At 46.2% G+C, this 17,352-nt stretch overlaps 1 protein-coding gene across 3 annotated transcripts; it reads left to right on the top strand.

Annotated features, from left to right (window-relative positions):
• The first annotated feature begins 2,201 nt into the window (after positions 1-2,201).
• Positions 2,202-11,707, top strand: LOC135912056 (uncharacterized). 3 transcript variants are annotated; one of them, XM_065444429.1, is made up of 4 exons: positions 2,202-2,331; positions 3,252-3,340; positions 10,257-10,368; positions 11,341-11,707. In XM_065444429.1, exons 2-4 carry the CDS (start codon positions 3,301-3,303, stop codon positions 11,510-11,512), a joined length of 324 nt encoding a protein of 107 aa, XP_065300501.1. In that variant the 5' UTR covers positions 2,202-2,331; positions 3,252-3,300; the 3' UTR covers positions 11,513-11,707. The 3 variants fall into 3 exon arrangements, with proteins under 3 accessions (XP_065300501.1, XP_065300502.1, XP_065300500.1); XM_065444430.2 differs by having other exon boundaries at positions 2,225-2,331; positions 3,200-3,340; XM_065444428.1 differs by lacking the exon at positions 2,202-2,331 and adding an exon at positions 2,588-2,637.
• The last annotated feature ends 5,645 nt before the right edge of the window (positions 11,708-17,352 follow it).

Genomic DNA, 17,352 nt, shown 5'->3' with positions numbered 1-17,352 from the left:
CTTTACACGTGGTACACAGTTCAGCGTGTCGCCGTAGCCACGCTTGCGTTTTTTATTTCCGACGCAAAGAATAATGCTCGCGTGTCTGATAATATACCAACTGCAATTTTAAGCAATAATTATGCTGCACTTAGTAACAGTCGACTTTCGTACTGTAATCTCATAGAATACGCCCGAAGTATCAAATTTTATCGCCAGGTCTCGCCACTTACTGGTTTCTTACTGGTAACTTTCATCGCCCAATTTAAAATTATACTTCCTACTTAAATTTCGAACAGCGTGGTGAATTCTTTCACTATAAATAATGGTGATTTCCTTTCTATGAACGTCTCACAACCCATTCTGGCCAGTTGTCAGTCCCTTTAACACCCTTCCCCCTGTGTAAGGTAGCAAGCCAAACATGCGCCTGTTGACCTCCCAACCTTTCCTTCCTTTCCCTCGAAGAAAAGTAATATCAGCACGGCTAACAATTTGCTTTTTTACAAAAACAGGTCTCTGGGACATGGGCATCAAATACGCTGGATAATGCTTGTATAAAATGTCTCTAATATATTTGATAAATGTCATCTGATAATGTCAGAACCATCTCAAATTGTGCGGTGAGACTGGATAGAGTTGGCTTAATGTCTTCAATATGTAACCTGCCCGCGTCTGCGAATTCCTCAGCTTTAGGGTATGAACTCCGCTCGCTCTTTGAGGAACTCCGCGAAATTCGATAACAGTCGCCAGCCGCTTTTCCTTTTGCTGCTGTGCTAGTCTGCATAAAAAATTAAATTATGGGGTTTTACGTGCCAAAACCACTTTCTGATTATGAGGCACGCCGTAGTGGAGGGCACCGGAAATTTCGACCACCTGGGGTTCTTTAATGTGCACCTAAAGCTAAGTACATGGGTGTTTTCTCCCCCATCGAAATGCGGCCGCCGTGGCCGGGATTCGATCCCGCGACCTCGTGCTCAGCAGCCCAACACCACAGCCTCTGAGCAACCACGGCGAGTGCTAGTCCGCATTGCACGTGGGCAAGGTGAAAGTGAGCAAGCAGTGCGTCATTACTGCAATGGTTCGACTCGCGGTAGTTTCCTGCAACGACATCCGCGTATCAGGTGCCACAAATTGAATAGGCGGTGGTTTGCAGCTTCAGAATTCTTGTCGCATTCACTTCGTCGTGAAACCTTTCTGTGTAGTATATACAACCAAACTAACAATTTAAGAACTTTCTTGGTGTCCAGAGAGGAAAATGCTATGTTGGTAGTAAATCAGCTTCCAGAGTTCCAATTCTTCATGCACGGAAATATTACATTACTGCTCTCGAGTGCGAAAAGTCCTTTATAAAATGTACTTTTTTTGTCAGCTATCACAGCCATATCTGAGAGTATTACTCATGCTGTCAACGCTTTCGTTGATACACAATTCAAGGGATGTAGTAATTATGCAATAGAGAGTTGCTTCTCCGCCTCAACCAGTAGATAGTTTCAACGAAATTTGAGCATGCCACTCCATCACACCGCACTTACGACAAAGAATAGGTAACACACGTGCGCATGTATAAGCAAATACAATTATAATGTTATAATCACTTAAAAGAGGCTAGATTCGGCGTGTTTTCCGGCAAAACATACATTGTTAATTCAAACAGTGTTAAATTTAATGGTCACTCAAGTAGCGAGATGTTGATCTCTACAATATTTGTTACATTCACACAAAAACAAAGGTGTAAAAGCGTTGTCTTTTAGAAATTTCTAACCATCTTGTGTGACTTTAAAAGCCTTTTCGTGTGAGTCAAATTATTGCTGCCACTCGCATAAAAAAAGCGATGTACTAGAAAGCCGGAACTCATATTAAAGTTCTAAAAGATAGACAGAAAACATGCCATGCGAACCTAGTAAGGGCGCCCGTGCAGCTTGCCTGTACACGAAGCAATATCCCGAGAGTCATTTATGTGCGAAGTTAAAAAAGAGAAAGAAGTCAGATACGTGAAAAAACGCCAAGACGAACCGAGGGAGCAAAAGTGTTTTCTAACGTCCCTCCTTCAATGGTGCGTACATCCTGTCCAACCCCAGACGTACGCTGGCCACGTCCCGGGCAAAGGTGATTGCAGCCGCGTTGATGGCACACTTACGCAAGCCCCGGCCACCCGTTCATTTGTATAGCCCACAGGGGCGCTTCGCAGCGTCCCTTTCTTCGAACAGGTTCTACGGAAAGAGGGACAGTAAACGGTCACGGACCGACTTCCTGATTTCTGTGTCATTCTTTGCCAAGGATAACCGCTTGCGGCTCCATAAGCGGAGCCCGAACAACCGCTACAACCGGCAGTGCTTCACCGCAGCTCGAAAGGTAAGGTTCTCCGTCGACCTGGCGCGTGTTGCGGGGGGCCTTCATGCTGAAACGCGCACATGGGTCGCGTATACAGCCTACTGCTTGTACGCGACTCCGTATTCTTCTCAGGCTGTTGACGATGCTCGAAGCCTGCCTATGCTGTTTGTCAAGTCATGACGAGTTTAAGCTTTACTTCGGCCACTCAGTGGCCATCTATTCACTAAGCCGAGCAGGTGCTTCTGCAAGGTCCTGACACGCTGCCAAAAGTAAATACATTTTTGCTGGGGTAATGGCGAAGAACGGGCTACCTTCACTTGGAGCCTCGTATGTATCCTTGCGGTTTCAATTAGTTTGGAATATTTATCATCCTGGTGCTATTAATCATAAACGCAATAACTAATTGTTTCCTTGGCAACCGCGCTAAAGTTTGCTGTATATTTGTAGCACGGCCAAGCTACTTGAATACTTCCAAAGCTCATCTCGCGAAATTTACAAATGTGCTTTTGACAAATTGACGAATTTACAATGAGTGCTTATACAGTACCTGGAAGTATGCGCAGGCATGGAAGGTTTCCGAGTGCACAACCATTTTCTTTGCCACCGTCACATGCTGTACAGTTGGGACAAAACTAGTGAACTATGGGCTGTGTTGTGATTAGAGGCCCAGAAACTTGACGACACGTTTACCGCTTCCATTATTACAGATCCTCTTCTATATCAAAAAAGAAAAATGGACATGCTGAAACGCTTTTATTCATCAGTTGTAACGTACATAGAAGGAAGCAATCGTGATGAATCGTGATTTCAAACAGTTCTGCCAAGTATACCGTTGCAAAGCTAGTGACATTATTTTAACCACGCATTCTAATAGCGGCGCCTTTTGTAGGCTATGCCAATAGAACAGACCAAATTGGATGGTCTTCTTTTGATCGCTTCAGAGGCAGTCGACAGCGACAAGAATTCCTGAACTTTTCTCCAAAAAGCACCATGAAAGCGACAATTTTCATCGGAGCCCTCTTGGTTGTGTGTAAGTAAACTGTTATTCGGTTATGTTTTGTTTTTTGTTACAAATCGGTCGCTAAGGATAGATTGGGGTAGAAAGTACCTCGGCTTTTCCACTTTCATTGGTTCTACAGAAAAAAAGGAGTTTTTTTTTATTATTGCGATAAAGACTTGCCCTTAAGGCATAATTCTTGGTGCGTATATGTGTATTATATGTGTGCTGTGAGGCCTGTGTTGTGTATGAATTGAAGCAGTGTTTTGTGGAATCTGTTGTCATGTATCCAGCGGTAATAGCTGGTTGTCACACTGTAGAGGAGGCCGGCTTGCAGTAGGAGATGCGAGCGTTCCGATTTTAAACCAGTACATGTCCTTATTAGGTGGTATGCATCTGCTTCCACCACAGGAACGGAGCAGTATGGACCCGTAGCACCCAGTTAATCTTTAGAATTAAGTAAACAAAGAAAATGGAGATAATCATAATAAAGAAAGGATGTTATGACGGCGAGTTCAATGAACATGTAACTTCTGTGCCCGCCACAAGGCAGGTGCAGCATACCTCTTAACAGTTTTCATTGTTTAACCGCTTTCAAGCTGGTAATTCAAACATAATAAAATACTGACAAGTGCGGCAAGTTGGATGGGCTGGTAAAGTTGCATAATGACGGATAAACGCCGGAAGAAATGCGGGGACTGAGAAAAAAAAAACAGACGTGACTGGCGCTGTCACCTCCATTTCGTTTCTTAGTCCCCGTCTTTCTTGCGCCGTTTATCCGTCATTACCTATCAATACAGTTTTTTAGATGCACTAGGTGATTGAAACTGAAGTACCCTATGTATAAGAATGCATTTAGTTGAGTAACAACTCGTGCATACAGTAGTTCGTGCTATCAAAGCCCGCAGCTATGGGACACATTTCGTACACGAGGAGATGTTTTCCCCCTTATATACCGTTGCAATAAGCCGGATATTCAGGTTATGTTGTTCTTGATATCCAGAAGCTGCAGTGGCGCAACCGGAAACTTTATTTTGTGGGGGAGGGGGGCGGGCACGTACTTGTTCGGAGATGGTGAGAATGAGGGGGGCGAGTGGGCGCTAAGAATGCCACACACTAACACTTTTTTTTTTGTCCCCGGAGTGCCACCCCCTGGCTGCGCTGTTGAGAAGCTGTGTGCACGTTTGAAATAGCAAGAGCTCAGTGCACTTCGATGAAGACATCCCGATGACAGCCTGCCGTGTTGAACCACTTGTCATTTTTGCCTGTTTATGTTTCAGAATTTATTCGCATATGATTCTTGCTTTGATATGTTGGGCTGCTGAGCACGAGGTCGCGGGATCGAATCCTGGCCGCGGTGGCCGCATTTCGATGGCGGCGAAATGCCAAAACATCCGTGTACTTAGATTTAGGCGCACGTTAAAGAACCCCAGGTGGTCGAAATATCCGGAGTCCTCCACTACGCCGTGCCTCATAATCAGAAAGTGGTTTTGGCACGTAAAACCCCATAACTTAATTCAATTTTGTCTTGCTTTGATTTTAGCTCTCATTCTTACCATGCGCGTAAAAGTATTGCACCTTTCTGACTCAAATTCTCGCCCCTTATTTATTATCAAATACAAATATTACCAAAATTTTGTAACGTCTCTTTTGTTAATGCTCTCCCCTAGCTGCAAGGTTTCCGACCTGATCCATAAACTTTGTCTGAACTGTGCGTAGCTTATTTTGTTTTGTTCAGATGACATCATCACAACATTTTTTTCAGCGCGATTATCATTCCGTACAAGTTGTAATGACCCGCCTTGAAAACGTGAGCAACATTTGTACATTGATTGCACACTCACTTTTCACCCTAGAGAAGAAATCCGCAACTTCAAAAATCTTGCAGTATAACGGAAAGGGTCATAAAGTGCCTCTAGAAGCGAGTAACAGCCGTTCATTTACTTAAGGCAGGAAGGCTGTACAACTTTGCACTACATTTGCCAATTTACTTCGTCTTCTGGTTAGTTCCAGTTCATGCAGTTACTCCGGTTCTATGCAATACCGAAGATGTATACAGTATACGGGCTTCGAGCCGAAGGTCACCCTAAATTTTGGTTGAATCTGAATACATGGGAAAAATGTCCAACTTGAAATCGCATAGCTGCCATAAGGAAGCTTTTAGTGACATGCTTGAACAGAGTTGCAATCAGAGGGCATAAACAATGCAAGGCTAAAGGGTTGCTGTAAAACGAAGAAATGGGACACGAAGCGGAGAGGCGCAAGATGATTCGAGTGCGCCATTCCAACACTGCCCACCTTTACCTCAGCTAGTTTCGTTACCTTCAGCGCTCCGGTGAAGTCGTGTAGACCAGCCATTATCATATTTTATCATAATCACCATCACCATCACCAGCGGCGGCCTATTTTATGCACACTACAAAACAAAGGCGTCCTCCCAGCGATATCCAACTACCCGTGTCTTGGTCAGTCGACTCCATGTTGTGCCTGTAAATTTCCTAATCCCATAGTGCCACTTATCTCTTTGGCATCCTCGACCGCTTTCCCTTTCTTTACTTCCTTTACTCTCGTAGACCATCGGTTGTTTCCTTTACGCTTTATATGACCTGCCTGAATCCGCTTATTTCTCTTAGTTTCTACGAGAACACTGTAAGCTAGCCTGTTTACTCTTTCATCCGTCTTTGTTTCTATCACTCTACACCTACAATTTTCTTTTCTGTTGTTTTGTTGTGCGGTCCTTAGTTTGTTCTCAAATTTCTTTATTACTCAAAGTTTCAATGCCATAAGTTAAAGCTGGTAAAAGGCACTCATGCATACGTGAATTTTTAACTTTGACAAGCTGCCGTTCTTCGCTTGAGGCCCGGTGCGTGCCAAATGCGTTTAATGAATTTTCATTATTCTTGAAATTTCCTTTTCACGATCCGGCTCACCTGTCACTACTACGCCCAGATAAATGCACTCCTGCACGATTTTGAGAGGCTGATTACCAATCATAATTTCTTGTTCCTTCACAAGAGTACTGTGCGTTACCGTAGTCATTGGCCCATTTATTATCGAACCTACCGTTTTATTTTGCCAGTTCACATACTCAGTGATATGTCGCGAGTCATCTCCAGCGTTCTTGAACAGGAATTAAACACAATTTTATGAAATGTCACTAAAATATTTTATTAGTATTACATACTATTCCAATTACATAACGCAATCTGACGAAGGCTACTCCTACTCACTAGTCGACGCAGCAGTGCTAAGGTAATTTGGCGGTCACTATATATAACCGACATGACGGATAAAGGCCGTGTAAACACTTTAGAATACAGAATACTGCCCATTTACGAGGTCCATCTGTGTTATTTTTTTTTTGGTGCTTCGCCCATCCTAATGTCTTATTAATTCGCTCAACCTTCAGCCTTGGTCTTTTTCACAGCTTGGCGGAGCTAAACTGTCGCCGGCGGCTAGTGCTCGTGTAAGGCCGGTGTTGACGGCGAGTTTGAACATGCTACTGCGTTGGCATTCGCGGGCAATGCAGTGCATACAGAATCGTGTATAAGAGGCAGCCAGAGCTGGGAAGCGTGAGGAAGGGAAATATACCTTATTTAGGGAAAAAAACAGCCAAAAAAAAAAGACGCGCACAGGAAACATGCAGGAAAACAGGAAAAGGACTGGACTTCCAAACGTTTATTCGACAGTACGGGGCGCTAATTTATAAAGGGCACTCTGTCACATGGCAACCGCACATTTGGCTTATGGCAACCAGCCGTCAAGAAAACCCAATGCTAAAGGCCGCATGCACCTTCTATCTTCCAAGGAATCTCACATCTATCTTTGCCTAAGCCCAATGATGACAATGTTAGCAATACAGATGTTAGTTAATCATAACAAAGAAGAGTCACACGTTCAGAGCAAAAGCAAATTAAAAGCCAATATAACAAACAACTGGCTGGTTCAAAACCAATAAACAACCAACTGGCTGGGTTTTTTTTTCTTAAATACAATGCACCAACTAGCCCAACAACGTGTTTCACGGGAAATATACCCTTAAAGAAAAAGACTGAACCACTGAAAGGATGGCAAGATGACGACTACAAATCCACCTATTCGCCTTGATGCACAAGCTCCGAAACGGCCACACCTGCAGAAGCAAATACCCACAATTTACATGGAGCACGAAGCTCTTGCTAATGAACTGCTCCTATGTTTATGCTAGAAGAATTATGCAAAAGTAGCGTTGGAAATGTACGTACCGTTGCCTAGAATCGCGCTTATCCAGGCTTTCCATCATACCATCTGTTGAGGCCAGGGTGAAAACTGGTAGAACTGAGTGGCCTCACCGAGTTCAGTCATCTTTGAGTAACTATTAGCGCACCCAAAAAGGCAAGATGTTTGTTCGGATTGGGAGGAAAAGCCCCGACACAAACTAATCTGGATCCCGGGTCACGTAGGCATAGTGGGGAACGAAAGGGCAGACAGCCTAGCTCGAGGTGAAGCGTTCCGAGCTGGGTGGTCGAATGCCCCGGAGACCCACCTACAGGCTTGCGAGGGGGGATACGCAGAGACCCTGAACTTACATAGAGGAACTAGAATTAGATATCCGCCACCACACAAAGACCTCTCAAAGGAGGAAGCGACCAGCTGGCGCAGACTACAGACAAACTCCTTCCCCAACTTACACGTGCTCAATAAGATGTTTCCGACACAATACAGGGCCACCTGCCCTTGGTGCGGTGCCAAACCTACACTTTACCACATCACCTGGGAGTGCGAACGCAACAAAGCATTCCACAAACACGAACACCCGAGTGCGGAGCAATGGGAGAGTCGGCTCACCAGCAGCGAGCTCACGGCCCAAAGGGCCCTAGTGCAGCACGCGAGCGATGCAGCGCGGCTCAGTGGAGCCCTGGAATAGGGGCCCACCCTTGCTGAAGAGAAGTCTCCAGTCGCCAGCGCCAAGAAGATGAAGACGACGGAGACTTCATAACCGCGAAACTCTCGAAAGACTCAAAAGTTTTCCCTCCCTCCCTCCCTCAGATTGGGTTCCACGTGGTATTTCGGCAGCGCAAAACATCAGCAAGAATGTAACACAATCAACATAACGTAGCTGGCGGCTGCATCTGCTGCGCCTGGTTCGGCCGTCACATGCCATTGCATTCGCAAGACCGCCGCAAGAAGGCGCCACGGGTCCAAGATGATCCCGCACCTGTTGCCTAGAGCGGCGCCCCAAAGTATAAAAACACAGTTTACTTCTCAGTTGAGACATATTGGGTCACCATGAAAAGCGTCTGTCGATAATGACGCCAAGGACGCGGTGAGTATTGGCCCACAAATTCTTTTGGTTGTTGACCGTAACAAGGTACCAGGGTCCGTAGTTACAAAGCAGTTTGTAAGCTTGAGTAGTTCGTAAGTGCAGGCGCCGACAAATTGTGATAGCTCATGTTCTATTAATTATCGAAGGCGGCCTGCCTATGACATAACACCGACATAAATGTGTGATCTAGTAGTTTTGTGCCCCCCACCCCTCAAGTGGCAAGCTTCAAATAAGAAAAAAAAATGAACCCCTATCAGTCCACGGTATCTAAGAATTATAATCTATTGCTGCAAAGTTGATTGTCCTGTGTTTTCGCTATTATAATGCGACAGCATTATAGACGGACTTCGCCCACTGACGAAAAGTATGGGCCAATCCCTAAGTAAAGCAGCGTCTCAAACACACCGTCTCCAAGCTCTAGATGTCCCGAGCGAAGAGTTCTAAAAACTGGCACGTGACATAACAGCCAGACGTTTCAACGAGCGACTTCTGCACGAGGGAAGTATGCGCACGATCGTGGTCTAATTGTTAGAGCATTGGGCTGCTGGGCTGGAGGATTGAGGTTCGATCCCACCAGTGGTCACATATATCTTTTTAGCATTATAGGCGGGATTCGCCCTCTTCGGAGGAGTCTAAACGAAAACTCGAGGTATGTTGAACGCATGCGCGAACGCATCGCAGTGTGCACGAAATTGCAAGTTTGTAGGAAATACGCAGCATAGAAACGTCTCTTCGAATTCGATTCTGGGGTTTTAAGTGCCAAGACCCCGAGTTGACTATGAGGCACGCCGTAGTGGAAGACTCCGGATTAATTCTGACCACCAGGGGTTCTTTAACGTGCCCCCAATGCACAGGATACGGGCGTTTTCACATTTCGCCCGCATCGAAATGCGGCCGCCGCGGCCGGGATTCGATCCCACCAATACGTGTTGGTGGGATCAACACATCGTGCTTAGCACCTCGTGCTTAGCAGCGCAACAGCATAGCCGCTAAGCCACCGCGGCGGCTCAAAACATCACTTTGATAAATGAGAGTGTGCAAGCTCACCCGTGATTAATGCAGGCGCAAGCATTTGTCAGGATGTCTCAACCATCACATTCCAAGTATCCTATCGCATATCTCGAGGGCTAAATTGATCTGGCTTGCTGCAGCGCGCGGCCAAGAGCTTTAGCTCTGTAATTGACCTGGTGCAGAATTAACAGACCCTTCGTACGAAAGAACTGTTTGCTATTTGCCGGCCACCTTCACTGATGTTTTTGCTCTTACAATTGGCCAGCGCTTATTTTACATGCGCCACTGTCGCTTGCAAACTGCTTAGAAAGTATTGGTACAGGACCCGTCCTCAGTGTCGCCTTATCCGCAAGAACTAGGAGCCCACCGGCTGAGTTTAATTTTGTTTCTTTTAGAGAACTGTGAGCACTAACTTGGATGCTTGCCTTTCTTCCCGCATTACTCGTTCGATCGATCGTTATGTGTTTTGTTGCTGTTGTTGTTGTTGTTGTTTTTACATAAACTTGTAGCAGTATTTTTTTTTCTTTGTGCTCCAACTTATGGCCGTATACGCACGTTTCGGCCATTATGGCTGATAAACGCCCATGGACAAAATCGAGGGTCTGGCGCTTCTCCTCCGCTTGCTCTTCGCAGTGTGCACGACCGCCTACGGATGCGACCACATGGGCTACCGCCGGGATGCGGGCCGCTGCAAGACGAAGCACGACACCAATTTGCAACAGGCGTCGGCTTCCCAGAAATGCTGGTGGGAGAGCTGCTTCTATTGCGTCGGCGACGTGCATGCATGCAGGATGCGAGCGGCGGCCCTTGAGGACTCCTGAACTGGCCATTAAGCCCACTCGAAAGCAATAGATAGCGCGAGCGGCAATTATTCAGCGACAGCTGTTTCTGCTGTGGCTGCTCGGTGTTTTGTCGTCTTCGCATCCATGCCCAAACATAAATAAGTGCAGTGTTAATTGCCTTTGCCACATGTAACTGCAGCAAAACAAAGAAACAGGAACTACTAACCATAGAAAGTGCTATGGGATAGGAAGGTAATATGAACTTTGCGTTTGTAAAAAAGAGAAGAAAGGTGCGTCTACTGACAACTAAAGTGCGCTGGCCTAATGTGTCTCTTGTATTCCAATTGCTTCGTATTTTCGTCTCCTTGCTTTATTTATATACGATTCATGACCTCCGAAACTCCCCTGTTTATATGCGTAAACGTAATACGTAGCGTGCTCTGATTCCATTCCTATTATAATGCATTTATGGCTGTTTTAAATGTATACATTTTTTTCCACTATTCGACGCTTGATCCTGAAGAATACGCACATGAGCTTTAATGTTGCACTACTACGTGCTGCACTAACGCAAGAAGAGCAACGCAATTTTAAGGCTTATTTAGCGCTGAGGATTAAATGAAGCTGAAGTAACTGCAAGGTCATTTACTAGAGTAATCAACGCTCAAAAAATACAGCTGTTATTTTTTTTCTTCTGTTCTGCCAAATGAAGTTATTCCTAAGTTAAGCTTCAACTTATCTCACAGGGCATGGAGTGAGCATTCTCAAGGAATGACCACTTCCACACATGTATACGTAGCTCTTATGTTGTTGGTGCTTTTGTGTGTTAAGCAAAGAAGCAGCTGGAGCTTCCCATGTCAGTATCCCCTGCAATACCTATATTTAAACAACCAAATAATAAGACGTTTAATTTTGTTGTTGTTGTTTTGTTTCAGCGCATTCTACGTCCTCTCGGAGTGCCTCAAGCTGGCCTCTCGGTACTCGGACTGTCCCCAGGCTTATGCTATGGCTGAGCTGAAAGAACTTCGCGATGCGAGCCGCTTGACCCCCGACCAGTGTCAGGGTGGACGAGAGCAGTGTGGTGATGCGCCGAGAAGACAGTACTAGTCCCAGCGCTGCCACCACAAGAGGCGTCGAATACGTCCCAACTGTGACACCTGTCACCTCACACTGCCGCTCTCATGCCATCAAATATGAAAGAAACATCCGTAATGCTGGACATTATTGACAGGAGAAGGACGAAAACCCGAACACCATGCACGCGCAAAATGGTGTGGAATAAACATTTTTTTATGAATGACAGTTCTGTCAGCACAAGGTTTGTATGTCATCCGTTTGCATAGTTGGTACAGAAGTGGGCTTTGCATGATGAATGTTACGTAGTAAAATGAAGATCTTCAGCAAATGCCCTTGGCTCAGCAGGAAGGTGCCTAATTTCAAAATCTCAGTCATTGGAGATCGTATTTTGTACTGCTTCGTGAGGGCCAGCTTGGAAGACATGCTGTGAATAATAATATTCTATTTTAGCTACAGTGAGATACAGTTATGCAGGGATCAATCGCACTAACTCCTGTACTGACAACTTAAGCTTTACCTGTCTCGCCTTTGATCTATTTAACGCTGTTCACACTCTGAGCAACCTCACAGTGAAAACAATCTGGATATTTAAGAATGTTTTCCAACTTTTCTTGTAAGCCTGCAAGATGCTGTTGCAAAGCCGCATATAGATCCTACACTTGAAGCTACGTTGATTGCAAACAGGAGAATGCGGTTCACTTCCCATGTGAGCGATGAACTAGCCATTATTGAAACCAACATTTTATTCGCATGAAGCTGTCTGCAAACCGTTTTTGTGACAGTGAAATGGAGCAACACAATACACAAGTATACTTTGGTAAGTGTACCCAGAATCAAGAATAGGGCTGGCAGTTGGAGTAGCACACTGTGGTATAAAGGTTATATACAGGGATAAGGTGCCTCAGAAAGGCTGGCCAACGTTTCGATAGAAGGACTTGTCGATAGGAATCCATTGACGAAGATAGGTCCTCCTATCGAAACGTTGGCCAGCCTTTCTGAGGCACCTTATCCCTGTTTATAAACTTTATACCACAGTGTGCGTATTTTAAGACTACTTGGTAAAATACAGCCCATCAAAACTAGACACCGAGGGCTTCCTTGAAGGCAACATATTAGCAAGCGGAGGCATTTCCCTGTAAGGCTGCTCAAATGCAGCGGTGGTCAACACCGCACCGTAAATCGCGCGCCTAGAGCGTCTGAACGCGCTCGATGGGCGTCTTGCGCTGGAGTTTGAGGTATAGTAGCGGCGCCTGGTGGCGGCGCGGGAAACGACATCTGGGTCGTACCAGCTTGGGTCGTATTGCGCCCTGGCTGTGGCGAAGCACGTTTCTAGGCCGAGTTTTGCGTCAATTCGCACTTTTTTCTGCCCTGTTGCGAGTGCGAAAAGGCTCGTCACTTCTCGCAGACCATGCCGACCACGCTGCGAGCTCGCCGCAGCCTATAGTTTAACGAAAACGGGCTCTCCGTGTGCTGTGGGACGCAATGCTAGGAGCAGACGAAATCGGTGGCGCCGATCCGGAGAGACCTAGCCCAGCCTCGAGAAGGCGTCACCGTCATTACTTCTGCGTCGTGGGCTGCCATGAACAAGAAGGCCTGAATCCCAACATCATATTCTGCCGTTGTCCTTCAAGGCCTCACGAAGTGGAGCGTCGGGCGCGCTGCATAGCTGCAGTTCGTCGCGCTGAGTAAGCGAAACTTCGCGCCATGCTGACTGCTTCGCCTGTCTTGAAGCTTGCTTGATTATCTGCGTTCTAATGTTCGGTCTTTTGCACCTACAGTCCCGACAGCAGACCGACATAGCAGCAGGCATGGCTGGTAATTCACGATTTGAGACCCGGCCACAGCGACAATTAACAATTCGACCGATGCGAAGTGACCAGGTGTGTGCAAATGAGCACAAATGGTCGGGCTCATTCGATGACACTTCACTACCCCACTACGAGCAGCACAGGTTAAGAGAGTTAAATGCGCTCATCCTTGATCTCAAGCCAGCACGTTGAGGCAACGCAGCAAGGCAGTATTGATTGCAACATATCGATGTTCGAGCGCTGTCATTAAAACCTACATCAAGCGAGCGGCGTACGAGCTCGCACTGCAGCGCGATTCGCACGTACGTGCGAGCTCATATGTAATTGCACCAGTTATTACCAGTTACTAAAAAGGAGAGATGGCCGCTACTACAACGCAGGCATAACTACTTGTTTAGCGGCATGCAGTCAACAAAGATTGCAGGAGGCCCGCCGTTTCGCGGCATGTCGAAAGACCGCTGCCGTCGCGGCGCGTACGATCGTGCGCTCGAGCAGTTCGTACATCGCGGCGCGTACCGTCGTGTGCTCGAGCAGTTCCGTACACATGATGTCTGCCTATCGCCGCTGTGGATTCATTTCTAGCAAGCTTTTCCCCGCGTTTGTGCGCCTGAATCTAGCAGCTAGCGTGCAAACCTTACCTGAAGTTCCACTTCGTACGCGACTCGCTTCACTTGCGATTGACACGGCCCTAAAACTTCGCCGTCCAATTCTTGAACGGCGTACACGTATTCGGTACTGCATAATTTCTTGCCTTTACGCAGCGTGCCACCCCTGAAAAAATCTTCGGCGCCCGATATTCGCTGCAGGCCGTGAAACAACACAACCGAAAGTGACGGGTCCATAGTGTAAACGTGCTTTCCGAAGCAGACGACCGAGCTTGGTACGACCCATTTTAGCGCAGAGGGCGCTTTTTAGCACCTTTTTCGCAGCGCCCCCTGGGCAATGCAAGAGCCCCATACTACGGAAGATTTCGCTCGATAACGACAGATGGCGCCAGCGAACCAGCAGTCAACCGACGTGCGACGCCAGCAGCGCTGCGCTTCCGTTCCCACATAAAAAAAGAAAGAAAAGGAAAGGGTAATCCTGCGTTTAACCATATGCTAACTCTACAACCGTTAGTGAATTATTGGGATTACTCAGACCCTTCGCATTGACCGACTACAACAAAAAGCCTTTGCTGCTTTCGGTATCGCCCCAACGCATTGACTGCATCAATGGCCCGTCGAAGGGTGCTATGCATCGAGAAATAACCACACACAATGTCTCACATATTTGAAGAAAATAATATAGTAACAACAGTCCTCCAGACGTGCTAACATTGCATATTGCATGCTCTAGATATACCTGCATAATAATAAATGGTTTATTATACAAGAAGTTCTAACGACAATGTATACGGGGGGATATTGTTTAAGGAAACATAAGAAGGGTAGGCTGAAAAGCACGATGACGGAACAGTCATGAGAAATTACGCAGTCATTTTGTAAGTTTAAAAAGACACAAACTTTACTCTAAGTATACTGAGCGAAATTGCTAATGAGATTAAAGTCTAACGACCAGATTGCAAATGACGCCAGAACACCAAACAAAGCAATAAACAATTAAAGAAATGATTACACGTGATCTCACTAGGACTAGAAAGTTTCATAGTGATGTGGTGGTGGTGGTGGTGGTGAATTGTAGCAACAGGCGGGTTTAGCCTGGCGAACAAGGCCGGCAATTGCTCCGCCCGAGCGTCTCGCACAATACCGCTGAAGGGTTTCACCATGTGTCCTTCAAGCCAGTCTCTCTTAAAAACTCGATGAGGAGACGTGAAGTTTCTTTTCGGGCTATAACTGATCCCGCGGGAAATATAAGGTGTTGCAGGCGCGCATGCGGAAGGTTCTTGCTTTGCAGATTCTTCAGGAGAGTGTCTCTTTCATCTTGGAATTGCTGGCAGGACCACAAAAAGTGCTCAATGTCTCCTGTCTCGTTGCATGCCGAACAGTTCGGAGAATTGATTCGCCCCGTTTTAAATAACCAGGCCGGTGTATTTGCAGATCCTGTCCTTATTCGATATAGAAGTGTGGCTTCCTCTCGGTGCAATCGCTTGGTTACGCAGGGCATATGCGGTGGAACCCAAAGCGACGCAAAGTGATTTCGAATGTCAGATTTTTGCACTTGATTACTCTTTGGGGCCTTGATTTTGGGAGGATGATAGAGCGCGGAGTATGCAAGCGCATCAGCTTTTTCGTTGTTTTTCATAGTGATGTCATATAGAGACGCGGGTACTACTTAGAGTGCCTAACAGTCAGAGGAAGAAGTTTCTCTTTCGTAAAGGCTGTTTGCCATCCGCCAGCTACCTTCATTAGTATTACCGCAAGTGGCGGGCATTGCACTTACGAACAGTTCTACCGTAATAACCTTTTTCTAAATACTAGCCCACATGGGCGTTGCACGTGCCGAATGGGAAGCAAACACAGCATCGTTCACAGTGGTAGCAGACACAATGGCCGGACACCCATACAGCCTACGTCGTCCAGAGCGTTGGTCGCGTGGCAAAGGCATCGTACATCTATATACAGAACGCCTCCAGGGCGTGCACTAAGTGGAGAACGCGGGATAGACTATGTTTTGCTTAGGCGGGAGCCTGTCATAAACTCGATCCCAGAGATCGACTAGCCGCTGCACCCGTACCTTGGAAACCACGTTGCCAGCCGTCGAGTGTCCACTCTCCTCCGTTACCCGAACACGTGTATAACATACTTGTGCTCGCAGCTGTTCTTGTGAGGGAGCATGGCGTGTAGGTCCGTATTCAGTGCGCCTCTCGACACTTATAGTCATCGTCATCTCAATGTTCATTTCCACTTACCACATTTCGATATAGACCCACGCATATCGCAATAGTACACTGGTGTCCTTTGTAAACGTACTCAGTAGAGTGTACAACACTTGCAATACCTCTTAAACGTTGCAACATTGTGTGCACAGTGCCGTCTTCCTATTGGCTAACGCCAATCTTCGTTCGCGTCCGCAGTGTGAATAACCCGGTACTTCTTTCCTTTCTGAAACACGGGTATCTAACACAATATAATGCCTTCATATTCGCATGTTATCGCAGTGAACTAAGTCAGAGTTGTCATATGAACCATCTCTCATCTTATGGTAGTCTGTAAAATAGTCGGTATTGCAAAACATGGCAACTTCAATTTATGCCCCTCAATGAATGCTGCCGCACAGATTTCTTGGGGTGTTCACCCTCGCTGCAAACACCATGCGCAAAGCGTTACTTTCTGTTACTTGAGAAAACCAGCGAAAATAATAAGACGCAGAATCATTTCGTGTTTGCGTGTGTCCTTAGTGTTTCCTTCGTGTTTACGCCTCAATTTTTTCGCTGGTCTTCTCAAGTAACAGTATGAACCAACTGGCCCAGCAAGCAGCACTTCTGGAGTACTTTGCTTTCTGAGTCAGAGATGGCGACAGGCAGACGCCTTATTGTTCGATGACCACACATAACACCCGAATGAGCATTTCTCTCGCTTAAGCGTTCCATTGGATTTATGAGCTCAGGTTCGGTATGTCGCGAAACCGCGACAACATGCTGGAAAGGTTAATAACAATTGTGCAAGACAGCAGTGTGTAAAATGTTATACAAAGTTACTACCCATTTGTTCCGAAATAGTTTCCTTGAGAAGTGCAAACATTTCGAAGTAGGAGAAGTGTAAATATCTAAGAACACAGTTCACTCCTGTATAAGTATTTGTGGCTTCACATTCATTCTCGTGTAATAATCTTTCTACGACCCGCCTTCCGCACCGCTTACCAAGGGTTGGACGCAATGGTCGTTTGTAGTCTACGACTTGGAGTAGCATTCACTAATGTCTACTCTTTCCTCATTGGAATGGCCAGAAGTCATGAATCCTCGTTTAAGTGCGCAAAGAAAAGATCTCTGCACCACGCTGGACAAGGTTGATAACCGTCCCGTTACGCAAAGCAGAGTTATTGGATCCTGGTCACAGCAGATGTTATACCAAGTTACCTAAAGGCACTAGTGCATTTTTAAAAGCATCAGGAATAATTAAA

The sequence above is a fragment of the Dermacentor albipictus genome, chromosome 1 (genome assembly GCF_038994185.2).
Source record: "Dermacentor albipictus isolate Rhodes 1998 colony chromosome 1, USDA_Dalb.pri_finalv2, whole genome shotgun sequence".
NCBI classification, from domain to species: domain Eukaryota; kingdom Metazoa; phylum Arthropoda; class Arachnida; order Ixodida; family Ixodidae; genus Dermacentor; species Dermacentor albipictus.
Note: the sequence above shows the minus strand (reverse complement) of the source record. Positions and strands in the feature narration are given on the sequence as shown.

Bases quoted from the DNA above. Each gene is read 5' to 3' on its own strand.
- LOC135912056 (XM_065444428.1), top strand. From the start codon at position 2,603: ATGGCGAAGAACGGGCTACCTTCACTTGGAGCCTC. The intron at 3,341-10,256 runs GTAAGTAAACTG...TGCTCTTCGCAG, and splicing joins CGGAGCCCTCTTGGTTGTGT to TGTGCACGACCGCCTACGGA. The intron at 10,369-11,340 runs GTGGGAGAGCTG...GTTTTGTTTCAG, and splicing joins TCGGCTTCCCAGAAATGCTG to CGCATTCTACGTCCTCTCGG.